Genomic DNA, 26,251 nt, shown 5'->3' with positions numbered 1-26,251 from the left:
TGTTAACATATCCATGTTGGGTTTGTTACATGATGGAAGAAAAATCATGAGTGAAATAATCCGTCACCGCCATAGCTGAACATTTTGGTTTTGGAACTCTCTCAAAGAAAAAACTAATTCTGACAGCCATTGCCTCCTATGTCACAAACCTAAGGACCAAAACCAATCCTGTCAACTTGCAGGGTGAGGCTTTTCATACCATTAGCATAATGCCATGGTGCAACAGGGCTATCAGAGGAGAGTGTAGTCTTCAAATGATTTCTTCCAAACAGCACAGCTGAATGAGATCTAACTTGTAAGAAATGACAATCAGGACTAAGGTTTTTTTTAACATTGGCGACCATGGTCATAACACTGCACTGAAAAGTGCTACAGACACAAAAAAACAGGTGTTGCATTCAATTTAGCTGCCCCTCAGTTTTACATTTCCTTTAATAAATCAAGTCCATGGGCACACGTGGCCGAAAAGACATCACTGAAAAGCACTGGGAAAGGAAGAGGTTCATAAAAGGTTTTATGGCTGTGATTGATAAGCCTATTGGCATTTAACAATACAAGAAATATCAGCACGATGCTTTAAAATATGCTTGTAGTAGAACTGTTTTCTTGTTATTTTGATTTTAAAATCAAAAACATAATTTCCAAATCAAAATGTCATTTGTGCTTTAGTGCAGTAGTGCTGTTTCTTATCTCAGCATCGTGTGACTTAAAATATAAGCACATACATTTTCTAATTCTGGCATTAGGAACAGGTTTGTTTTATTGACTAAAACTGGTTATATTAAAAGTTATGTGAAATATTATGGCCTGTTTTATAAAATATTTTCAGAGCACACTTTCAAAAAGTTGTGGGGGCAAAATCAGCTATTTCAGAAAGCGGTGGGGATATGTCCCCAGTGTAAATTACTTGTATGTTAACAATACATTATTAGCTGTTTGATAATGTATTAAAGGCAAAGGATCATGTTATCTGTTACCATAATGTTTCTAATGTAGAGATCTATACATAAAATAAATTACCATTCTGATACGTCAACTTATACACAACCCTGTACAATTTGCTATTCTTCTTCTGAGTCAGTTTTCGGTTTGAACATGGCTGAGTTACTTCAATATTACTACCTGCTATTGTGTAGTATATAGTAGCTAACAATACAGAAAGAAGTCAAAGGTAAGAAGGTACGTTGGAGGGGGATACAAATTATTGTGAAAACAATTTTTGTCCAAGTCACCTACCCATATAACAACAATATGTGACTATTAGCTCCCAGTGAGAGTACATAATGAGGCTGAGCATTACTGGTAGCAGACATGTATCTTCTGCTCTGTGACTGGAGGTATTGAGGATGCTTTCTTCATCCTTCAAACTGAAGCACTGATCCAAAGATATTTGCCTTGAGCAGCTCTTTCTTCAGTAACAGCCTAAATTAAACAAAGTGCTTCACAAAGATCCCTGAATAAATACAGAGAAATCCATATATCACTGCTTGAACATCTGATTAAGGACCTTTGTCCAAAAGAGAGAACCTCTGTTTCTCTGGATGAAAACCTTGTATACCACCTTACAGTTTTTATCACCTCAACATCTTTAACTACAACACACTGTAGGTTCAAAACTATCATCAGCAATGTTAGGACCATCTGAGTTGGTATAAAGAAGGTTCTGACCTCTGACCTCAAGCTCACATTTTTTTTTAATTTCAAATTAAGACACACTGAAAATCCAAATATTGAAAATCCAAAAGCAATCTACAGAATATAATACAGCACACATAAACTCAATTGTAAATTGAGCGAAGACAACATGGGAGCACACTGACCTGACTTTGCTGCCACATAAGTGGAGTCCAAAGTCACTGTAACTCTGTGGTAGACAGAACCGCGTGGAACAGGAGTGGCCATCCATTTCACAATTGCATTTGTAACATCTTTCTACAAACCTGGCTGAAGCAAGGACTCACGCTAGGTTCAACATATGTATTTGATCATCACAATCCATTTACTCAAAATCTCAGATATAATTAAAGCTATAAAGCTTAATAACAGGAATTTCAGCTCTGTCACACTAAGAAGTCAGGAAAAAGACCTGCAGGGAGTGAGAGATGATAAAGTGGTCAAGTGTAGTGCTCTACGGAGTAACACAGAGGTGTCACTGGATCATGTTGCTCCTGGGAGGGGCATAGCTTTTAGTGGATATGCCCTGTGTGCAGCCCTGAGGGAGATTACCTCATCATGACAGCGAGCAAGAGACACAGAAACAAAGAGAAAGTGAGAGAAAGAGAAAATCCAAATTGAACTAGTCATCAACACACTGACAGTCATGGCCCTATGTATGCATGCATCATATATAGACAGGCATGAAAAAAGCACCGTCTAGCCGCACTTTGATTGCACCTCACATCCTTACAGTAAAAGTCCAGTATAAGTCCCTCTAACACACGCAAGAACCCATGTATACAAACACAGTTCAAAATCTACATAAAATATATTGTTACAATGTTACTAGCTTCAAATACTCTCTGTAAATAGATATTAGTGTAGCTGTAAGTGTGGCTTAAACAATTCTGTCTTTCAAAAGGAATATGGTAAGACAAACACTCCAACTACATACTCAAGCACTTCAACCAAGAGTAGTGATTAGTAGTCAAATCTCAGAATCGAGCTAACTAGTTGCACACATCAAGCTTCATTGTAGGGCTGAATTAAAGCCCAAGGCTGAAACTCCCAGTGACTGAAACTCCCTGACATAACCCAAATGACAACATTCCTCCTGAATCAGAATAGGAAATCGAGCCACTAACTGATTTCCTAAAGTTCCTTTTCATAAAATCCATGACTACAGCTTACTATTACTATAATTTAGGAAAATTATATGAATATGGAAATGTAAATCAAGGTAGAGGGTTCATTTGGCAAACAACATTTTTTTTTCACATGTGCACACACATACTTCTCATATCATATGTACAGTAGCTTAGAGGGGAAATGTTGTTTGTTTAGGATTTAGGTTAAACTGCTTTGAAACAATGTGAATAAACCTGATTCAAACAAGCAAGATACCCAAGTTATGTGCTTCCATCCATTTCCACTCTTGCCAATGCAATGTCTGTATTCAGCATAATTATTAGGCGATACTACTGATGCGAAGCTGGTTATATAAAACATTGTCATTACTGACAAGACTTACTGACAGCCCTGTGCTAGAATAACATAAAGAAGTAAACCCTTACTATGACATGTAAGCTTGGCCTGACACTGTACTGATGTTTTCAACCGGAAACCATTACAGTCTGACCAGGGGGAGACCCAAGTCACTGGAAGGAACACTCTCAACACAGTTTAGTGTGATTCATTCTTTTTGGGTTTTTTTTTTTTGCTTATGGTCTGCTGTGAATGCCACAGATGTGAGTCACTGTGGGAGAGAGCACGCTGAAGAGTCATTCACATAATTAGAGTTCTCCAGCTTGAATAATCGTATCGTGTGCTGATGAGAGTGACAACCGAAGCTGACAGCAGTAGCTATTACAACATGGCCATTATATCATTATGCTACTGTAGTAGAGTCTTGTCAAAATATCAGCTAAACACACACACACACACACACACACACACACACACACACACACACACACACATACTCATTCACATGGGTCAGGGTTACACATATTGTTACATTATTTTTTCAGTGAGACCAGGAACATTGTCACCAGGCCAGGATGCGTTACCAGTCAGATGTTTTCTCAGGATGGATCTTCAGTACTAAATCTCCACAGTGCCCTGCTGGGCAATGCAACGATATTGAAACAGGATCGCGATACCATTTATGTCAATAATGATGATAAGTTTTTGACATTTTTGCTTGAAATGGAGCAGAAATAAATGCGACAACAACTAGTCAGTCTACAGTTTTTGGCTTGCACCTCAAAGTTCACATCCATTTCCTACCGCAAAGCATTGTTTGAACTGCCAGTGCTGAAGAAAACATCTGGAAACAAACAAGTTTTTTTCATCACCCCAGCAGTACCACTCCAGCGAATACACTGATGGTAAGAAAATGTGGCCTACGTTAGTCCATCCACAAGCTTTCACAGCACTAGTGGGGCTTTACCAAAACAACAGACCTTTGTGGCCATTAACCCATATGCAAAGCGATAAAAATGGAGCAAGGATTTAACAAGCACAGTTTCAAGGACATAAACACAGATGTAGCATAATGGCTGGATTACAGTGTTTAATTTTTTACTTTTTACACAGATTTCTACCTTTAATGGATGTAAAACAAGTAAATAATTAACAGTATTTTATATTATAGTTGTACTTAAATGTGCAAATGCCTTTGTGATCCACTTCTTTGTCTTGGTTGTACCTCTACAAACCTCTATATGTTATTTACTGTCCTTTCAAAGGAATTTGCAATAGAAGCTTTTAGTTTTATTTACATTATTTTAACAAGTTACAAGGCAAACTGAACTTTATTGATTTGATAAGGCAGATAAAGTAATGTTTGCACAGTTAAATGTTTGTTATATTATTCTATTTTTGCAAATAAACTATATTCTAAAGTTTAACTAATTAATCTTCTGGTTTCCTCAGGCTTTATTAGCAGGGTGCACTTCAAACTGGCAGCATTACTAAATGATATATCATTTTAAATAGAGATGTGTATCAATATGGGGAAAAAAATGACTGTGATCTTATTTCTGCCATATCACCCAACCTCTAACACAATGCCAAAAGCAAACAATTGCAAGAAGCTCATAAAAATACTAAGAATGCTAACAAAAATGTGGCAATGATCACATTATATGTATACTTATGCCTACTTTATTATGAAATGGCTTATTACAAAACAAGAACAAAACAAAAGCTTCTCTTGCACCTGGAACCCATTAATTATTTAATTGAAAATGGGGACTAAATGTAATCTTTTGTCATATTTTACTTGAGAGGTTTCACAAACCTATGTGGACATCAATATGACCTCATTTAAGCTCTGATCTGTCACCTTGGAAAACAGCTCATTGAAAAGACAGGTGTAACCTGAGCCGAGGACACAGTCGCCTTGATGTTAGTGTGAACAACATTTGCTATGGGTTTAAATATTGTTACAAATTAGCTCACAGAAGCTAAACACATCAGGCTCATACCAGAAGCACAAACAATCCCAAAGTGTATTTCTCTTGGTGCTAGATGTCCTAACTCCATTAGGCCATATAGTCACAATGGGGCTGACAGAACATTAACAACCAACAACCTAAAAGCACGAACTCTTAGATTCTCTGTATTGAGGGATGAGAACATGTGGCCCAGGCAGTGAGCTAGGAAGCGGTTTCTCTGGTGATGAGAAAAGTGGACACATGGCAACCTCCCCTCCCCCACCAACTGTGAGAATAGCAGGTGTTAGTTGCTTGGTCCCAAATCCTTATCCTTATAAATCCTTATAAAGGCAATGGCCTCCATGAGCAAAAGTATGCGTAACCCGAATATCCCTTGGAGACAGGCCAACAAGAAAAAAAAAAGAGATATTAGGGACTCTTTAAACTGTAGGCTCAGCAACACATGCCAAGGTCAGAAACACTTGCACCTTCAATGTTTTGACAACACTGTTTTCCAGGACAAATGTTTCTGTGAGAGAGTAGCTTATGGTTAACAGTGACTTATAATGGTCCAGCCCTTTTCTTGAGTTTAGGTTGGACAAATGTCTCCTAAGTAGTACTGGCCATTGCTTATCAGCAGAGACTGAGTGGACGTTCCTGACTCGTACTGGCCCAGGCCAGCATGGTTAACGGCAAGCCAAGGCTTTCCCAGTCCTGCCCTCCCCAACAGCCCATTTCTATTTCCTGTAAAGTTTTCCTGCCAAATTAAATCCTTTTTTCCAGCTGCAAAGCTCTTCTTCTTCAAACATTTCCTTGTTGATCTTAATTTTTTGCCTACACAAACCCATATTCTGGATCTAAATCTGAAATTCCTGACATTTATCCTGGTCAGACCTGGGTCCAGTAAAGCCAAACTCCACAATGTCCTTGCATGTGGATGTAGTGACTCATGAAGACTATATGGGAGATGCATAGTCGAGTCTTTACTTACAAGCACAGTGAAAAAGGAACGAAACACCAGGAAAGTGTGGGAAGCACCAACAGTAATGGAAGCTATTATCTGACATCTGTTCCTGGGCAGTGCACCATTCTACTTGGCTAGACAGCTTCTGTCAACTGTAGAATGGATGTCTTGTCAAAAAGGGCATGCCTTTGCTGCACTCCAGGCCCTGCGCTGGGAAGCTGTACACAAAGGGAGAGCCCAGTTTGCAGCTCAGTGTGTAAAGATTAATCAGCTCATTCCTCAGAGACAACAGCTGGTGGGAGTAATCTGCATGCTCAGCTAACACACTCGCTAACTGAGCAAGCATACGTGTGTTAGAAGTACTAGGAAGAAACAACCACAAATTCTTCCATTGAAAACTGTGGAGGAGCTAAAAACATCAGCTACCAGACATCCCACAGGAGAACAACAGCCCTAAGCCAAAGGGCACAGGAGAGTCTTACCCGTAGCTGTCAAAAGAATACATAGCCTTGGCAGCCATGGGTCTGTTAAGAAATGAGTGCAAGCGAAACCGGATACCTCAGAGCTGGATGAAAGACGGAGGAGAGCAAGAGGAAAGGGGTGAATCAGAGAAAAAGGAAAGTGTGCGTCTTTTACACCTCAACTCCAGACTCAGGCAGCCAGGACATGGAACACCCTCATCATTATGGTGATGCAGAAGTGTCAGAGGAGAAGCGGGGAGATCGCAAGGGAGGGAAAGACAGAGGGAGAGAAAGGGAAACATAAACATGTGACAGGAACGGACCAGTCACCTTTTCCCTTTCTCAAACATTCATATCCATGCAAATGATTGGGAGGCAGTGTTCGCCTCGAGGAATGCTTTAATATTGCTTATGCAGAGCAACTACATGATCCATTTAATGACCACAGGCAGATAGACACATGCACACATATACTTAGGCCCACAGATACAGCTTGCTTGAAGCATCAGACAGGAGAATTTACTTTCCCAGTGGCTCTGAAAATGTTGAGTGCTACAGGTTAAAGTACTTTGTAGCAATGGCCAACAATGTTCCATTCTGTTTTATGGGTACCCATCTCATCCTATGCAGTGGGACTATCCAGCTAGTGCAGCAAAGGGTAAAGCACTGTCATCTGTTGCTGTGAAGTGTGCAAACATATGCACCCAAGTTACTGGTCACCTAGTCAAGTTAGATCTGGCATGACTGGATGAGCTGAATGCCTTGATGCACCCTTTCAAAAGGTAACAGGAAAGACATATTCAGATTGAATCAGGAAGCAAATGCCTCACCTAGAAAACTGACAGGTTGTTTTTTTTTTAAAAAGAACGCAAAACTGAAAAAGATTGAAAAAAGATGAAAAGAAAATGGCACAATTATTAGCCAATTTATCTCAGGAGAAAGTATAATTAAATGCCAAGCTTTAGCCAAATATCAAGATGGAAATCAAGTTGAAGACAGTCTTCTCTTAGCATACAGAGAAACATCAGACTGGGGGAAAATGCAACAGGATTAATCTCTGGTTGACCTCCAGACAGTTGTCTCATCAGCTATGCACATTCTTACAATGAAAAAAGCTTTAGTGAAATGGGCTGTTGTAGCATTTCCACCACAGACCTCAGGAAACCCTCCCTACGCCTGTGACGAACACACACGCACACACTTAGATCCCTTCAACTGCATGTCTCCATGTGTCATGTGAGAAATAACTCTCAGACAGTCTACATGAAGAGCTCTCCAGAATGTTTTCATGTGATCGTTGAGAGCATATGGGTGACAGAAGAGTTAGGCTACTAAGATTTGTTTTAGCACTGCTGCTAAGATGAACTCTGGGTTGGGTAAATTCAACCCAATTAGTTCCTGAGTTTCCTTGCTACAGACAGCTTGCAGAGCAAACTATTAAAGATTTCCTTTTAGCCACTACTAGAGAAAGCCCATGACAAAGTCATCAAACAAACCAACTGCATGAACACATTCAGCAAACCAACTGTCCTATATAATGCTCTGGACTGTACATTCACTTTGCTCATTGCTGCCTCAATCATGCAAGATTTACACCAAGCTGTAGTAATCAGGTACTTGAAACTATCATATTTGTTTTATGAAATAATGAACAGCTGATTTACAAATAATACAAAATTTCAGAATCCATTTAGAATTTTTAAATGTTTTATGACACTGTAATGTTGCATATATCAATTATTAGACGAAAGCACAGATTCGGGGGCTTCTACTAAAATCCCTGATGGCTTTTCACCTTTTCTATTACTTTCTACTCAATGCACAAGGGCGAGTTTATGATGCATGGTGCAATTTAGCATAAGTAGGCTACGAGGTACGTGTTGAAATCACTGCAGGTTTTAAGCTATTATCATGTTATGCTTTATCAGTCCTCAGTTTTGTTCACAGAATAATTAACCTATCGTTACAATTAAATATCCTGTTATTTTTTCATGTCTCAAATTAAAAAACACAAACAAACTAGTGGTTCAGCGCTACAGAGACTAAGACATTTATGTAGAACACACATGTGCTTGTCTGCTGTATCCTACTAGGCCGACGACAAAACATCTGAATTAGGGTTTGTCTGTGTCTAATTCAGCATCTGCTCAACATCAGAAGACTCAAAGCGTCATTCGGATCTGCAATTGCAATTATATTTCTTCCTCTTATAAGAATCTTTAGTGTAACCATTTATTTGCATATTCAATAATCAGTACAGTGACCTAATGTTGGTGTGTTCGTTTCCGACATGCGCGTTTCTTACCATTCCCCCAACAAAAGGCAAATAGAATGACATAAAATGTAAAGTCTCTAGGTGGTTCTGGAAACATATTCCATAGTTCAATAGTTGCTGTTGGCTAAATAACAGATTATTATCTTTGTGTACTGAATAACACACCCCAGTTATTTGTGCACAGCAGAGAATGAGACAGGTGACGAGCACATTTGGCTTCCTTACCTCATTTTATGCTGTTTTCCACGAAAGAATGAATGAAAGAACAATAATGAGGTAATGCAGTTTCTCTCCGCAAAATCACCGTCGCTTTTTCGTTGGATAGGCTATAACCTAGTGTTAAATGTGTATCATCATACAGCGTAGATAAAAGGATTCAGATATATAATAATGAACGTCAAGCGACGCAATACCGGTCCGTGGCGGACGGACAATGCACACTTCTCAAAATATCAGTTAACTGAGGAGAGTATGCATATCGCAGATTCTGATTATACAGAACTAAACTATATTCCATGTTCAAATGATGATAATATCGTTCTGAATTACGAGTGGCGAAAGCTTTCTGGTGATGCTTCTCTTCCACGTGATATTTCCAGTTTAAACGGAACGTATCTAAATATTGTCTGTGAAACAGTGCCCACTTGTGCCGAACACAAGTGCAGCCTATTGCTCTAAAGGTGTTGGATGCGTCGACACCTTCGTCACCAGCGCCCTACTCCTTTATGTTGCTTCAAGTATGGTATGTTTTTTAACGCACATTAATCTTCATTTATTTCAGACCTATATTGTTATTCATAGCCAGATAATGCATTTCTCGCCCAATTTCAGCTAGACCACGACCTGCTGGGAAGAGCGTCTCGCAAATATGCTGCACATATAACTTTTCTATAAAAAAAGATGCAGGTTACACCCACGTGTTTGATATAATGTCGCTATGGCTTAAAGTGAAGCAAAGTGTCTTTACCTTTTGGGCTACGGATGTGTAGTATGTGTTTATGGGTATCTTGTCAGAAGTATAAAAAGTACAGGAATATAAGCAATAAGACGTTATTGTTTTTCTCAGAGCACTGAGAAAGTGATTTTATGAATGAAATTTTATTTATGAAAGTCTCTCGAGGGTTGCTGAAGCACATGTTGTGTTGGGACTTCAAGGCTTAGTAAGCAGCTGGGGGTTTGTGTGCTCACTAAGCTTAGCCTTATTGCAGTTCTTTATAAATGACAAACCATGAAATTCCTTATTTTTTACATTTATATTTATAGAGTACAGGCAGAGCAAAGCTTTGCAGGTCTGAATTATTCAGACCTGCAATGCTTTGCTCTGCCTGGATCAGAGTTTTTAAACCTATAGGCCAGATTGAATGTGTTGTGTTGGGCATTGATAGCTCAGTGGTTAAGGTTCTTGACTTGTAATTGGAAGGCTGCTGGTTGAAGCCCCACCACTGCCAAGTTTCCCCTGATCAAGGCCCTCAATTGCTCAAGTTGTACTCAGTCATAATTGTAAGTTGCTTTGGATAAAAGTGACAACTAAATGCCATAAATGTATTGTAAATTTCATTGCACTTCCTGAAACTGTTGGTGTTTGTTCCTAATTGCCATTTATAAAGCCAATACCAACATGGTTGGTGACTCATTCATATGCTGTTACAGATTACAGGCCACTCTGCCATGATTTCAGTGTTAAGAACATGGACTCTCATATTTTTAAAAGCAGAATCAACATTTTATCTGTCAAATGCGAATGATGCTTATTTGATGATGTGAAAAAATTACAACCAACCTTCTGCATGCATAGACAGTTTTAATATACCAACTACAGTCATTTAAAACCCTGATAAGTTTAAGATGCATTGTCTTTTAATGCAAATGGACTCAAGCTTGAATAGAATCATTATGCTATGGAGAGACACATGGATACAGAGTGGTGTAAAATAATTACATAATTAGACTTTCTGGCACTGTTAAAACAAGTTATGTATCGATATTGTTACATTTAGCCTGAATATCCATTTATGCCCATTTGGCAATGATTTTCACTTGGAGAGGTTTAGAAATGAGCCATTAATTGCTTATCAGTTAGATAAACTTACAGTCCATTATGATTCATAAGAGAGACATAGGCTTCATTGTACCTGCACTAGGAATTGGTGGCTGTAGAGCTGTCATCATTTAAGAAGCCTTTTCCAGGTCATAAGAGAAATTGGTAGTGCTAACAGAGGTGATCAGTTTGATCACACAGTGCAGGTGCTATATTTTGGTGAAATCATGCTGTTTCACCTTTAATTGTAAAAATGTTGATACAGATTATCTTCAAAAAGAAGGCTAAAAATCTATACCAAATTTGCTCGAGGCATTTCATATAAATGTTAATCAGGAAACTTAACAAAGGAGCGCTTGCAATACCTAATGAGGCCAGATGGTGGGGTCATAAACCATTGTTAATTATAACCCCTTTCCATTTCTTTGTCACAAGTTGAAATAAATTCACATGCTTTGGCATCACATTGTACAGCTGCTCTTATAGAGAATATGATGTTTTATGTTTTACTGAATTTGAGTTCACCTCACTCCCTATTGGGTTGTAAATCAGGCAGCTGGGGTCCTGAGTATGAACAGCCAATAAAATTAATTAAAATTAAAACTGCCTGCATGGCCTCATCACATACAGTATGCATTTGATCACTCCTCCTTGATCCCAATAAAAGAGAATCTGGATTAGTCCCGCTTCAGTTCTGGATTAATTTCTCTGTCAGTAGTCATCTATACCACCCGCCACTGCATTACACTCATGTCCTTTCCCCCGGTGGACACCAAGTGGCTGTCATCAAATAGGAAGTTGACGTTGGTGACATGACTGCTGTGTCCCCCATAGACATGACTAGGGGCCTGGGAGGGAGATAGACAGAAAGAATTTGAGTGAGTAAGTCAATGAAAAAGCTGAAGAGAAAGAGGGAGTTTAATATTAATTAGTGTGATTTCAGATGGCGAGAATCAACAATAAGTTAAACAGTTTGAAGTAATCTGCTGATTGCTTACTCGGGATTGAGAGCAGGGGAATGAGAAGAGGTGAACTTTTCCAAAATCGTCTCCAGTGACGAGCAGTATCTTCTCATTGGATCTGCAGACAGCGTTGATGTCCGTCCCATCTGAGCCATCTGGCCATAGCCCTGAGAGACAGCATACACAAAATAAACACCTGTCCATATAAACCAGCATTCACAAACACTAATTTATGTAGTTAATAAAAATGTGATAAAAACAGAAATGCAAAAGTGTAGGCACAATGTTTAAGGAATTACACATCCTGAATACCATTCACAATGGAACCCATGCCATGGATCTTTCAGCAACTACATTATAGAACAACTGTATTTCAAAGAGCTAAAAAAAAATTAAAAAAAAAGGATGGTCCTTACCAAACACATGGAAGCCCAGAGTGCAGGTAAAGGTGGCCCACAGGATATCTCGTGTGGCTTCCACGCTCACGACTTGTTTACAAACGGAGGGGATCCCTTGACAAATATGAAACTCTTATGATCCAGTGGCTAAATTGTTATTCAGTTAAAAATTATGCCAGTTTAAAGTTACTTAACAACAGCTATCTACACTAAAGTCTATCTTAAAGAATCAGTTTTGAGAGGCATGTTGTAGAAAAGGCAGACATCTGACTTCAGCAGATCTGTATCACAGTGACCTCTTTATAATGCTAAGGCTCCATGTTGTCAGTTGAAATGTATACATACTCACAGTAAAGGATTTCATAGTCTCCAGAGTTGGACACCAGGTACTGGGAGTCTACAGACCAGTCTAAATGAGTAATGAAGCTGGAATGGCCCTACAAGAGGCCACAGCCACAGGAAATTATCACAAAGAGCTCACCACCAGCATATCATTCATTACTAATATAATATAGTATAATAACTAATATATTTATAATAATAATAACAATAATAATAATAATAATAATAATATAACTCTAGCATGAAACTTCAGTAAAATATAGCATTTATAACTATATAACGGAGAATAATAAGTAATGATAATGGACAATCATTTGATAGGGCAGTCATTTGTAAGACCATACAAGTTATTCTGTCACATTTCCAAAAAATATATAAAGTAATCTTACCGAACACTTTCCCACTCTATTATACTTCTTGCCATTCTCAGCTACAGCATAGATGTAGATGTAATTGTCATGTGACCCAATTGCAAGAAAATTCCCATCTGGAAAGAAATTGTTCAATTAAGCTCAAGAGCTGAGAGCAGCATATATGGTGATTCTCTCTACATGTCTCTGTATTCATTGTGCAGAATAGAGTAAAGGGAAATGATGAAACTGTCTGTCAGAAGAACAATAACCTGGAGCATAACGCATAACCGAGAGTTGTTCATTCCCATCTGTATGCACTGTGACTAGATCCTTAGTTTCAGTATCCAGAACAAGCCACCTTTCCATAAAGTAGAAGAAAAAAACATTAAAACCATTGCATGATGAAGAGACAATTATAAAGCTTTGTTTTTCAATATATTGATGACACTTTCATGAATATTAAAAATGTGAAAGATAGCTGAACAATAATTCAAGACCAGTGTTGTGTTAATGTATGATTTTGAATAATAATTATTTGTTTTGGGTCTTTGATGCATCAGATTATTAGAAATTTGCCTGAATGTTAATGATGTGTCAGAGATCTCTTTGATGAGAAGGGGTAGCTTCTCTCACCTGCCAGTCTGCGTTCCTATAGCAACCGTCACCCCTGTAGGGTGGAACCCAGCAGATTGAGCTGCATCCTATCCATGGGAAAAACACACACACACACACACACACACACACACACACACACACACACACACACACACACACACACACACACACACACACACACACACACACACACACACACACATGTACTTGGTCAAGCCCAGTGCAATGCAGGTTTAGTAATACCAGGAACGTACTGATATTTTGGTCATCTCATTAAGGGGTTTATAAAGACAAAGTGTTTTGAAAATGGGTTAGGAACTCACAAGACAACTAGCATGTGTTCAATAAGCTCATTACACTGTATCAAAACTAAGTGAGGGATGTGAAGGCTGATGCTCACCTCTATCGTCTTGGTCCAAACAGGCTGATGCGAGTCAGAGTCCCATAGGCAAATCAGTTTATCATGGCCACAGGTAAGAAAATGGTGTTTCAGAGGGTGCATGGCCAAACCCCACAACTCATCTGTGTGACCCTGTAAAAAAGCCACAAGTACAAATTCAAGCCAGTACTCCAGTGATCCATGATCGTTTTTAAAAAAGTCTTCTAATTCTATTAGATTGTACTGTTGTTCAGAACATTCTCATTTTCACCAATGTCTCTTGCTGCACCTGGGTGATGGGAGTAAATGCCCCATACAGGCTGCCCTGCAGGACATAGTTCTTGGTTGTTCCAAGAAGAACTGTGTCTCCCTTCCCCTCAGCAACCGTTCGAATAGGCCCATATACTTCAGGGACCTAAGAGGAAAATAAACATTGCTGCATTAAAAAATTCTGACTGCTTGCAGTGACCAATTAGCATGGTGAGCATCAAAAGAAGTTTTAATTATGTGACAACTTAAGTTTTAATTATACTAGGTATTTATAAGCTCAACAGAGAAGCTTGTTATCCTAATTCACTTTAAACAGGAATATTGAATATGTATGTAGTATTGTACATACTATTTAGTTGCAACTAAAAATGTCTACAGATGATATGCTGTTTTTCTATGGTGATTAAAAAAAGTGGCTCACCTCCACTGTTTGAATCTTCTGGAAGTTTCCATCCCAGGAGGTGAGCATGCGGTCCTTCCCACCCGAAACCAGAGTGCCATTTCGCAGCATGCACAGTGTAAAGATGCTGCTTTCATGTGCAGCCTGAATGACCAGGCTAATGCGATTAGAGCCTTCAGGACAGACACAGAACAGAGCCCCACATTAGCAGGCACTGCCCTCGCTCTTGGGAAGGTCAGGACCATCAGTGAGAGGCCTGATCAATGGAGCATGACACTAACCGAAAGCCTCTCAACTGACTTTTACAACACACCTTCTAAGAAGCAGTGAGGCAAATGTGTTAACGGTTCTTTCCAAAGCCTTTAAAATCAAGTCTTGTAAATGCAGCTGTAATGCTAGACTGTTTACAAAGCACTCAGTAGACTATTGTTTAGTGTATAGTACTATCATAGAGCATGTATATGCAATATCCACAAAAATCTATATTTAGCAAATACAGTAATAATTGTGTATTGTATATGACATTATACATCCAGGCTATAAAACGAGCAATGTTCATGAGCTGCCAATAAAGAATATCCAAAACCTCAGTCTACTAATGAATTATTTACCTTTGGCCCATACAAGTATATTTCCATTGGAGTCACCAGTAATGGTGTCACCGTTTTCTGAAAAAGTCACACACAGGACAAACTTGGGCTTCTCCTGTTTCTGCAAGAAAAAAAAATGTTGCTTTATTTTTAATGTAGAAATGCAACAGGTTTAATTCACAAAAAAGAAAGTAAATGCACTGTAAGAATTATACTAAGCTAAAAAAGTATTCTGTCAACATATATGAAATGTATCCAATTATATTATAAGAAAATTGATTTGTTATAATTTACACAATTACTATTCATTATATAGGTCAAACACTACACTATTGACCACAGGGGTGTTCAGTAAGGTTACCTCAAACAAGCCCTGTTTCTTCACAAGGGAGCCTTTGTCAAGTGACCAGAAGTAAAGGTGAGACTTGCCACATGTTACAATTACATTAGCATCTGTGGGATGAAAGTCTGCGGCGAAAATAGACTCGTTGGAGCACTGAGGAAAGAGCACAAGGTAACTACAATTAATAAGAGGCCTTGAGGGAATGAAAGATAAACATATTACAACGCTCACAATATGTCACCCACTGTTCACAACTCTGCTGTGTACATAACTATGCTCACTCTACTCCAGACACTTAAGATAACTTAATGTTTGCATCAAAAGTGGGCTGCTTCTTGACAGCAGGACAGATTCAAAGCTCAACAGTTTTCTCCAGGAGATGTCTGTTTGAGGTCATCCAGACAGGTGTTACCTTAACTTCGGCAAGTCTGTCTTCCCTTTGCCAGTCCCATACTGACAAGACATGGTCGTTGGAGTCGTCCACTGCGCACAGCCAGCTGCCACCATTCTACATGGCCAAATAGGACACAAACACAGAATTTCACTTAGTGTCATATTTAGCATTAACAGGATAGTGATGGCAGACGTCCATTGAATCCAAAATACAAAAACAACTCTTTCTTTTCAAAATATATAAAGGGCTTAGGAATTAATGAGATGTTGAAACAGATAACAGAATTTTGTACTATGGTTTACTGAAGCTGTTTCTTACCGACTTTGAGAAGGAGAGGCACACTAGGGCCCTATCAAAGAAGCCACTGCCAAGTATATGCAGTGTGTTTAGACTCACAGAGTCCCAGACACGCACATGAGGAGCTAGCTGCTGCCAAAACACAATCAGCATTACTGTGGAGCTGCAGAACAACATAACATATTACACCCAAATACAACAAATGAAGAATTATGTTTAAACTGAAACTGAGAACAGAGCTTTGTATAGTTTTTGTAAATGAATGTATATATTTTTATATATAATGATATAAGTATACTGACAGTTATGAAATAGGTAACACAACAAATATTTGCCAAATTTAATAATACATTAAATAAATACATTATAAAATAAAATGCCCCACTAATATATATTTCCAGTACAACCCATTCTTGCCCATGCACTGGTGAGTAGGATGCTACTCTTTTTGAGTTCTTTTGAGCTGTATTAGGAGGACAAGAAAACTTGAAGTGTATTGCACATAATGTTTTATATGCAATTTATTTATACAGTATCTAGAAATGTCTGTAATGCTATTTTTTCATGAGCACATATACAATTTTCTGCTCTGAATGATAAATGAAATTTAGTTAGATGAAAGATGTCATTCTGTAATGTGAGATGATACTTTAATGGGGTAAAATCACTTACTTTGCCATCTGAAGAGGTGCCAGCCACTTGTCCTGTTGCTATGGTGATTTTATCAGGATGGACAGCAAGGCTCCAGGAAGCAGAGGAGAGATAAAAGCAGTTAACAACCATAATCAATAGGGACCATAACTGGGGGCACTAGACCAAATATGATATAAAACCAAACAGAAGATAAACTCAGTCTGGGTGAACACTTCAGTGCTGAACTAATATTAAGGTAAAGTTTTAATTAACTGTCCTGGGTTATCACAGTCAAGGCAGAGCACAGAGAAATGTGGCTTACTTTATTTTACTTATTTAGAGAGGTCATGGTGAAAGAATGGCAGAATACTAAGTAGGAGTATTTCAACAGTATGCAGCAATGACAGACCTAACAGTAAATACATGGTTATGGTCTGAGGTCAAATTCCACAGTTCCACATTCCAACAAAACCCTTAGACTCAACATTACTTTTCTATTCCATACTTGAATGTATAATATTTCAACCAGGTTTTAAGCCAAGCTTTACTGCTTTTTACCTTTGAGGTATTATAGAATGAGGTACCTAAACATAAATATAGGCCAGTGTTGCTCATAATTCTGCCTCTTACCACTTGATGTCATCAGTGTGTCCAGTGTAGTGTCTTTGCAGCTGCTCATCCACGTTGTATAACACAACCACAGAGGCGATGAAATAAACCGTTTCTCCCGTGGGGAGCAGGTAAAGATTGCATCGACAGTCCCGTCCACGGTAGCCATAGCTTGGTTTCAATCAAGGGCAACAGTTAAACAACAGCCCAGCTACATGTAAAATCGAATGCTACCGAGTGCTAACAAGACTTCCTTTGAACTGAAACCATCACAAAATGCATTATAGCTGTATTCAAATCTCAGACTCAAATTCATTTAACTTTTTTTCCATTTTGGGAAAAGCACTGGCACCGAGAGATCACCCAGTGCCAACTTGTGATGTGGGATGCACAGTATAATCACAGAGCTTCTGGAAACATGCTTCTCTCTAGCAGTGTATAATCCATTCTTGTTTGGATGTGCCCAATGCATCACTGGCAAGAAGGGAAGAGAGCTGAAAATATGGGAGTGTGACAAGCTACAGCAGAAATGGAGGAAAGGGCTGCTATGTCTCAGGCAGTGGTGAGGAAAAGCCAAAGTCATCTGTGGCCATATCAGAATAATAAAAACAAAGAAGAATAAATGTTATTAAAAGTGTATGACTTCACATTCTCTGAAGTTAAAGTAGCCCCGGGAACACAAGCTGATTTCCCGCAAGGTTTATTATGATCTCCATGCAAAAAGAGAGATGTATTATGCATAGATGAGTCTGAGGCATAAAACATCTCCATATTATGTCTTTGATCTGGAAAGAGGGCTACTGTCAAAATCCTTTATATCCCTCCTAAAATACATTCAAATTTACATGTTATTTAGATGATTAAAAGCTACTATTAAAAGGCAAGTGTTTTGGCAAAAAACAAGCAAGGACAATGTTTCACATGGAAGGAATGCAATATATATTAAGACACCTTTGGACTAAATGTTTTTTATGAGAAACCCAAAGTGTTTGAGTAGCAAAGTGACATTCTTTGTGATGCTCTATGTAATGGTAGGCAAGGGAACTAAATGCCAAATAGCACAAAAGCAAATAAATCCTTTCCTTGTGCAAATATAAAGCTATCAAAAAGAGGATATATTTAAACATTGTTGTAAGAAATATGCAGTATTCCAGATGTAACTTCTTAAATGTTTCAAATGTTTTTGCTGTTGGATTTCTAGTACTTTCAGTTTTAATAAAATTCATAAAATGGGAAATTCGGTTTTCCTATTTCTTGGTTAATGCTTAAGTTGGGGTTTGGAGCACATCATAGATGTTTATATTTAGAAAGGGTCTGGGCCATGTGAAGCTGTACTAGAGACTGTTCCTGAGAAAGAATGATTGCTTCTTGTGATTCCATGCATGTAGTTCTAGCTGTATTATTCTAAATTTCATAGGGGAAAGTGCATACATACTATAATGCACACACATGCCTTATGGCCACTAAGACCATAAGACCTCTATAAAGTGCACATGCAGGATAATGTGCGCTGACTTTCACTGAACTGAGTGTCTGAGCTAAACTAAAACCATCCACCCGGAGTACTTCAGCTCATAAAGTTCACACAAATGTTAAGTGTGTTCTATCAGACTGTGTTAGTTGAATTAATATCCTAGTAATAAACACAAAAGGTTATGTGACAACCCTGATTCCACATTTATCAGACAATAAACATTTGTAACCTGCAATTATCTGCCAGTATATTTCAGCAGCCCTTTAACATTTATGTGCTTATTTGTTACAGAAATGTGTCTTTTTGCTGGCATATAGAACATTGTCAATTAGAGTGTACCCCTGTATAGCTGAACAATAATAAAACAAAATAATAGGTTATAATAACAAGTAGTTTAAACAACACAGCAAAACGTATGTCCACATTACATAATATTGATAATAAAAGGATACACCCAGTCTAACTTCAGCTTCTTAGAAGGAAGGTCAGCTTTTGCATCTAGGCAGTATGTGTCCACAAAGTCTTTAGGCATGTACATGGTGATGGGTCGTCCTTTCAAATACATTTTGACATATCCTTCATCTAAAAAAGCAACAAATTTTCAGAGCAAGGCGTTTTATGACATTCTGCTTAGATGCTATTTTTACAACTTCAGTGCATTAAGTATATTTGTAAAAGGATTATTTACTTTTATAAAAATATTATAAATTTTATGCAAGTCTCAGGGAGGCATTAGGATTGTATCTACTACTAAATCTACTAAACCTACTATAGCTATTAAATCTACTTCAATATATTTGTAAAGTTTAAGCAAAGGTATCAGAAGAGACCAACTGGAGAGCATTAGACAGTTTACATTTATACTGCCAGGAAAAGAGAAGAGAACAGAAAAATGGAAAAAGAGTCCTTTTTATTCATTTTATTATGGTTTTGAGTTACACACAACATCACATAGTAGCCCACAATGGCAAATGCAATAAAGGCCAGTCAGTTTCCTCATTTGGTAAATGTACATGGCTTAAAGAGTATAAAGAGCAGATATGCATCTAACACTGATATTGATGCAATGAGTTTATTTTTCAAACCATACCTTGTTAAAATTGTTGTTTTATGGTTTAGAAATTTGCATAGCACAATCCTGCCAATAGCATTAGTACTGAAAAACCTCACTAATTTCTCACTAATTCTAAAGTGAGCCTTCAAACAGTCTGATGAAGCTCTTTTTTTAAAAGAGAGGAAGTACAGAGTATAGTCATATTTACTTTAGACTTGATAAAAAGCACATTTTGCAAACTGTTTCCCATTTTTGAAAAAGTTATTTTGGAATGTACATGATGTACATGACGTAAATGATGAGGAACAACTATTTTATTAAGGTATGAATTAAAATAGCAAACCTATCCTTTAACAAAACCAAACACAAATTAAAACCATCAAACATAAAGCATGACATGCAAGAAGAGGGGCAAATCAAATTAGTAGAGAAAAAAACAAGAAAAAAGGAGATTAAATAATAATAAAATAATTATCTTAGACCAGATCTTGTTGCAAACCACTGAGCTGTTTTCAAAATTAGAGCTACGAACAGTCATCAGTAGCAGATTTGAAAGTACTAGCTGGGGATTTAATAGGGCCCCTGTAACTGAGTTTGTCTAAGAGCAGGAGGATGGGAAAGGACACCTCCTTAGTGGGAGGTTAAATGGCAGACTGGCCCCAGCCCCAGGCTGGGCAGCCTTGTCTGATGCATTCTTGGCGACTGGAGGGCTCAGTGGATACAGTCCCTCCTGAACAGGCACTAGGCAAGAGGGCCGGATGGGAGGAGAGCAGGGAGGTGAGCTTGGGTGTAATGGACTCATGATTAAAAAAAATCTCCTACATCTTCTGATAGCCAAACAATCATCAGGAGACTGAGCTTCTGCAGCCTAAGCTACAGGATCACACACTAACTATGATGACAAACCAGTGAGCAAAACAGAAATATGACCTGGATGCTAAATATGGATATGTGTTTTACATGCAATTTTTGCTAAATTAGATGGCTGTTCTGTAGAAATATGTTTTTTTAAAGAAGACCAGCATTGTCAGAAATCCTCAGCTTATCATACAAATATGACAAAAAACAATCACTTGATTGAAAATTTAGGGGGAAATTTATTTTCATGTTACAAAATATAAGACCTCAATAATGAAGTGAAAGAACAACTACTGGCACTTGGAGTGAAAGCAGTTCCCCTCTTATAGCTGGCAAGCCTTTAAGTGAGCTGCTGGATAGCTGCAGGTGAATGTTGGGAACTCTAGGCACACACAGTGTATCTCTCACAGGTTAAGAGCTAACGTATCAGCACCACTGCAAAACCAGCCACAGGCTGACCACACTCTCGTGAGGTGTTAGGGAGTGTGCTCATTAGTGCATTGGGAAGACTTGTGCCTTGGAGAAGGAGAGTTTCTTTACACACGCACATCCATCTGACCAACCCTGGTCCTTAGACAGCAGAGCTCTGAGGGCATTGGTATGGAAGCATCCTAAAGCCAGACCAGACTGCTCTGAGGCAGCAGGTACAGCCAGTCTACCAGGGACATGTCCAGTGAAAAGGAGAACATTGATAAATTCTCAGCTAGTGCCACCATATAAGGGCTGGCTTACTTTCAAGAGCAATGTTTTTCAGGTCCTAGCACTGATGCAGCTGGTCACTGTACAGTTTCTTGTTGCCAATTCTTGAATCATCATTTGTGCCGCATTGGATGATTGAAGCCTTTATAAGATAAGTTAAAATAAGTTATAAGGTAAATCAGGCATGACACTAAACTGTAGAGTGAAGAGGCTCCCCAGAGTCCAGGACTGGGAAACACCATCTTGTAGAGTCATACTTTGTTCTTTTCTTCACTGAGGACAGTAAATACTAATTTGTATGGATGAAAAGTCAAAACTGTATTCAGATAATTATCCCAGTTTTCTGATGCTGAGGCTGTAGAAGCTTGTGCCAGTGTCTTTAAATCCACTAGGCTGTTAGTTATGGCAATGAAGCTCCTCCAGCTTTAGAATGATGCAATGCCCATAGAGGTGCTCAGGGAGGCTTGAGGATCAGGGCCTACCTTTGCAGTATGTCACCCGCCGCATACCTTAGTGAGTGTGCAAACACAGAAAGAGAGACTGGGTGAGAGGGCAACGGAGAGAGAGAGAGAGAGAGAGAGAGAAAGAGAAAGAGAGAGAGAGAGAGAGAGAGAGAGAGAGAGAGAGAGAAGCCAAGATCCCTGCTCTTCAGATCCTGAGTTAACCTGCCTGGTTAATTACTCTACAAGACCCGCGAGGGCAGAGATCTCTTTGGACATAGATGCTCTAGATAACAAATCACTCCAGTTAATTTAATGTTAATTCACTTAACATCTGGAGTGGGTGAGCTGATGACTACAATTAATCAGAGATTTGGCATGATTATTACAACCCGGTCAGCCATAAGGTGTGGCCTATGTTGCCTGGGGGGCAGCACTGCTGATTGTGCAGTCTATCGTAATATAAGGCAGACTGGATATCTCACAGAAGACTGCTGTTCAGATAATTACTTTCAGATGCCTCCTGCTTAGTTCGAGTGCATGAATCTGCCGGCAAAGCCTCATGAGTCTCAGGTTAATTAGCTGTATCTTCAAATATGGGGCAATGGAACAAAATAAAAACTAAAAGACAAAGACCAGCAATATATGTATGTTTATATGATCATTTTGTCTTTTTTATGCTATTCCAATATCAGCTATAGTGCTACTCTGGTGTCTGTACAGGTCAACAAATCTGTTCAGTTTGAAATTGAACAACAAGAATGACTGCACTGTAGACAAGTCTACACAAGTCTAATTGCTTAACTGAGACCCCTAATTGGTCAGCCTTAGGGGATTCTACAGCCAAATGTCCAATTATACACCAATCAATACCTTAAGTGCATTGGTGTTTTAAACTTGACAATTATCAAAATCAGTGTTCTTCTAAAATGTAGCTTCAGAAAAGATCAATAATAATTAAATAACTCCATGACCACATGCATGTCAGAGAACAACCCCCCCCCCCCCAAAAAAAAAACAAAACACAGAGACAATAGGTTAAGTGAAAACTAAAATGCAAAGCATGTTACAGTTAAAAGGTGGATGAAATGGGTTACTGAAGAGAAAATGATTTGTTCCTAATTGGCTAGATGAATTGCTACATACCCCAACACACAACTACCACTGAACCTTTAAAAGTTGAAATCAGTGGAGGCAAAACCATAAGCTTGAAATGATCTATGAACCCAGGACTTACCAGCACTGAACACAGGCTCCCTCTGTTTGCTGCAGGAGGTGAGAAAGGCAGTACGTCATCTAAATGAAATGGGTGTCTCTCTGCCTGTCTGTGTGTGTGTGTGTGTGTGTGTGTGTGTGTGTGTGTGTGTGTGCGTGTGTGCGTGTGTGTGCAGAGAGCAAAATCAACAGAATTAAATTACGTAAGGACTGACATTTACATTGACATAGTCAAGATGGATTCAAAGTTTCAGTCCAGTAGCTAATATGATACTTATCTCTAAGTAGCACAGCTTATTATCTCATTGTGTATTAAACACATGCTAATCTGATATTTGCAGTGTGTCATTAGAACAATGAGATATGCATTAACTACAGGGAGTCTGGCATTGTTATACCTTTCACTGGCTCTCTTGCCACTTGAGTTGCTCCCAATGGAGCCTGTGCGTGTGCGGTTGCTCTTGGCATCGACTCCACCCTCTTTCCTGCTAGCAGGTCCCACCTGCTCTGATGAACTTGTTCTTCTCACAGTGCTGGGAAAAGACAGTGGTCTGTTTTAGCTCAATTTCAAATCAAATATAACTTGATCAGAATTTACAAGAGGACTGATGCACTAAACTTACTAAATTAAATGAGTGTCCATAGTTCTTATGCTGATGAAGTTCATGGAAGACTAAACTAGAACTTCAGATACACACACTTTTACATTTTTCCTTCTTTTAATACACTAAACTCGGCTCATCCCCCAATACATCAGCAAATGATTATGGCCAACATTGGTTGTATCAGGGATGTTGGGTTAGAGGTGTTGGGTTACACTAAAATATATACAGTAAATATCACAAAAACAAAAGGTTGCTGCAAGTGAAATGTTTTGTAGTTTCAGCCTTTCCACTCATACGTAAATGCCCAGTAATCTTTATTGAGGACAGGAACTGGCCTTGTGCCTGAATGTATACATTTAGTCAGAGAAGAGGAAGCGGTGCTGCAGAGATAACACTAAAAACATCCTTCACCAGTGGCCAGTTCTTACAATTAATGAAGACAACACAGGTGCTGAATACAGAGCTGCTATGGCTGGAAGGGGAAACATGTTTTTATTTATTTTTGCCATAACATGCTCATGACCATGCTCATGACATTTGAGATGGGCGTGGACGGAGACAGACGGGCTGCCCTTCCAAACATCCAGACAAAAGAAATGGCCTATCATCAGTCTATTGGCTGCTAGGTTTAAGCCTAATCTGAGCTGCATGTTCCTTCAAGCCAGTGGCTGGCAAGTGATGTTGTCCTCTGTAAAGGCAGCTGCAGGATATTTGATCTCAAAGAGGCTTATTTTGTTAATAATGGGACATCAGGCAAATGGCTGGTGCTTAGAGTTCATCTAGAGTCTGTACAGGCTTCATCCTGGGGTGAAAAAATAATCAGTAAGGCTTGCTCACAGGGAGGGGAACCCTTAAGAGAGTCTGAGGACAATGGAAGCTAAGGAGATCCACGCTTAAGCCAAAGAATGTTCATTTCTCTAACCAGACAGGTTACTTCCTGGGAAATCTTAAAACATCCATGGCCCATGTGAGAAAGTTCACATGGGCAAAATAGCAGCCCTGAATACTGGCTTAAGGACAATAGCTTGTCCTTGGCCTAAAAAATTACCACACAGTATACAAAGAGAGTAAATTGCTTGAGACAAGTAGTTTAGATCACCCATGGTGAAGATCCTTTGGAATTGTGGACATATACTCTCACCTGTACAGTGGTCTAAGTAGAAGCTTGGACGAGCTGGACAGACTGGAGAAACTGGACAGAGAGCATGCAACATTGTAGGAGGACACAAGGAAGGGACAGAGGAGAATCAGAGAGTGAGACACATGAGGGCAAGACACAGCCGAGAGAAATGAGTATGAGGAGATGAGGCAGGGACGATTTGAGAAGCTTAATTAGCTAAGCTTCCCTACACAGAAGTACTGCAAAAACAGTTTCATGAGAGGAAGCACAAAAGATCTAAAACTAGATTTAAGCTAACAGAAACAGATGTGTTTTTTCAGAGGGTAATTTTAGTTTTTGAACCATTTTCATCAATATTTAGACTACTGGCTCACTACCCAGCACATACATACACATGCGCACACACACACACAAGCACAAACACACAAAAAACAACTTCTGAGGAGACCTACATCATTGTGCAAACACTCAAAGCAATTTACACTGTAGTCTCTAAGCACAGTGACAAACAATATATACACTAAGCAATGCATTTACTATTCTCTGTCAGAGTCACCTCATCACAAGATAATTTGATTCTGTGATTGAGACACTGCTGCAGAGTCGGAAATCTGCCTTGCTTTAAGGGTTAACTAGCATCTGGAGACTCAGAGTGGGTAGAAGTGTAGTCCTTTTTACTTCCTATGGAAATATCATATTTAGGAGCAGAAACCAACTGAACATTCATGACATTCATGTTCTTGAACATGGTAAGAACTGCCCTTCTGAGCATTGTCCCTTTTACACACAGAATACATACTGTTCATCTATCCCCTGAGTCATCCATCCATCCATTAGGTTATAATAAATGAGCTCAAAGCAGGACAGTGATCGAGGGAACACATTGTATGTGTGTGTGTCAGGCAAGGGGTAAGACAGATCACCTCTGCTCATTCCTCAGAGTCACTTTTTCACACAGAGTGTCGGCACTGAGACTGCCATCATCATGATGGCAGCGGCCCACAGCTTGTCACTCATGAGGAATGGCAGGCTTGGTCTTAGCAGATACACATGACAGCAAGAGATTATGTTATTTGTGTTCTGTGGCGCATTGGCGTTTATGAAATGGAAACAATGGGAAGCGTCACACTGCAGGAGCAGCAGAGATAAAGTATTAATATTTAAATGATTGCAGTAGGCCAAATTTACTGTTTATGTTGACAGGTTGTCCAACATGTATGGTGGAAATCTAGACTCTACAAGTATTCTGCTATTATCCACGATAAACACTCATTCCGCGATGATACAAGGGATTCATTTTAATTATCAGAGAAAGGAATTATTCAAGATACTCTAACTCAATGTTAAGTGATGCCAAAAATGAAAGC

General features: G+C 38.9%; 2 protein-coding genes across 16 annotated transcripts in view; both read right to left on the bottom strand.

Moving 5' to 3' along the window:
- evla (Enah/Vasp-like a) overlaps nucleotides 1–9,396 on the bottom strand; it is a 28,879-nt gene extending 19,483 nt beyond the window's left edge. For 4 of the 6 annotated variants that reach the window (XR_014125605.1, XM_027008907.3, XM_081721864.1 and 1 more), the window contains exon 1: nucleotides 1,821–2,090. Coding sequence is in view for 4 of the 6 variants with exons in the window: in XM_027008907.3 (XP_026864708.1) it covers nucleotides 1,821–1,906 (86 nt within the window). In the remaining 2 variants the exon portion in view is untranslated. Of the gene's footprint in view, nucleotides 1–1,820; nucleotides 2,091–9,021 lie in introns of those variants that run through there. The other 2 variants (XM_027008910.2, XM_081721863.1) reach the window with 1 other exon arrangement.
- A 1,181-nt stretch (nucleotides 9,397–10,577) lies between these two features.
- Nucleotides 10,578–26,251, bottom strand: part of eml1 (EMAP like 1) — a 36,740-nt gene continuing 21,066 nt past the window's right edge. For 5 of the 10 annotated variants that reach the window (XM_035533079.2, XM_081721120.1, XM_081721123.1 and 2 more), the window contains 21 exons: nucleotides 24,906–24,956; nucleotides 23,558–23,692; nucleotides 23,182–23,210; nucleotides 21,987–22,013; nucleotides 19,346–19,475; nucleotides 17,441–17,590; nucleotides 16,850–16,919; nucleotides 16,199–16,309; nucleotides 15,899–15,994; nucleotides 15,505–15,639; nucleotides 15,165–15,264; nucleotides 14,575–14,726; nucleotides 14,173–14,298; nucleotides 13,905–14,036; nucleotides 13,523–13,590; nucleotides 13,159–13,247; nucleotides 12,926–13,023; nucleotides 12,544–12,631; nucleotides 12,213–12,308; nucleotides 11,833–11,963; nucleotides 10,578–11,682 (listed from right to left, as the gene is read on the bottom strand). In XM_035533079.2, the coding sequence (XP_035388972.2) occupies nucleotides 11,557–11,682; nucleotides 11,833–11,963; nucleotides 12,213–12,308; nucleotides 12,544–12,631; nucleotides 12,926–13,023; nucleotides 13,159–13,247; nucleotides 13,523–13,590; nucleotides 13,905–14,036; nucleotides 14,173–14,298; nucleotides 14,575–14,726; nucleotides 15,165–15,264; nucleotides 15,505–15,639; nucleotides 15,899–15,994; nucleotides 16,199–16,309; nucleotides 16,850–16,919; nucleotides 17,441–17,590; nucleotides 19,346–19,475; nucleotides 21,987–22,013; nucleotides 23,182–23,210; nucleotides 23,558–23,692; nucleotides 24,906–24,956 (2,140 nt within the window). In that variant the 3' untranslated portion in view covers nucleotides 10,578–11,556. The remainder of the gene's footprint in view (nucleotides 11,683–11,832; nucleotides 11,964–12,212; nucleotides 12,309–12,543; nucleotides 12,632–12,925; nucleotides 13,024–13,158; nucleotides 13,248–13,522; nucleotides 13,591–13,904; nucleotides 14,037–14,172; nucleotides 14,299–14,574; nucleotides 14,727–15,164; nucleotides 15,265–15,504; nucleotides 15,640–15,898; nucleotides 15,995–16,198; nucleotides 16,310–16,849; nucleotides 16,920–17,440; nucleotides 17,591–19,345; nucleotides 19,476–21,986; nucleotides 22,014–23,181; nucleotides 23,211–23,557; nucleotides 23,693–24,905; nucleotides 24,957–26,251) is intronic. The other 5 variants (XM_081721121.1, XM_035533076.2, XM_035533078.2 and 2 more) reach the window with 5 other exon arrangements.

This window comes from Electrophorus electricus, chromosome 10 (assembly GCF_041902795.1).
Source record: "Electrophorus electricus isolate QZ-2024a chromosome 10, ASM4190279v1, whole genome shotgun sequence".
Lineage (NCBI taxonomy): Eukaryota > Metazoa > Chordata > Actinopteri > Gymnotiformes > Gymnotidae > Electrophorus > Electrophorus electricus.
Note: the sequence above shows the minus strand (reverse complement) of the source record. Positions and strands in the feature narration are given on the sequence as shown.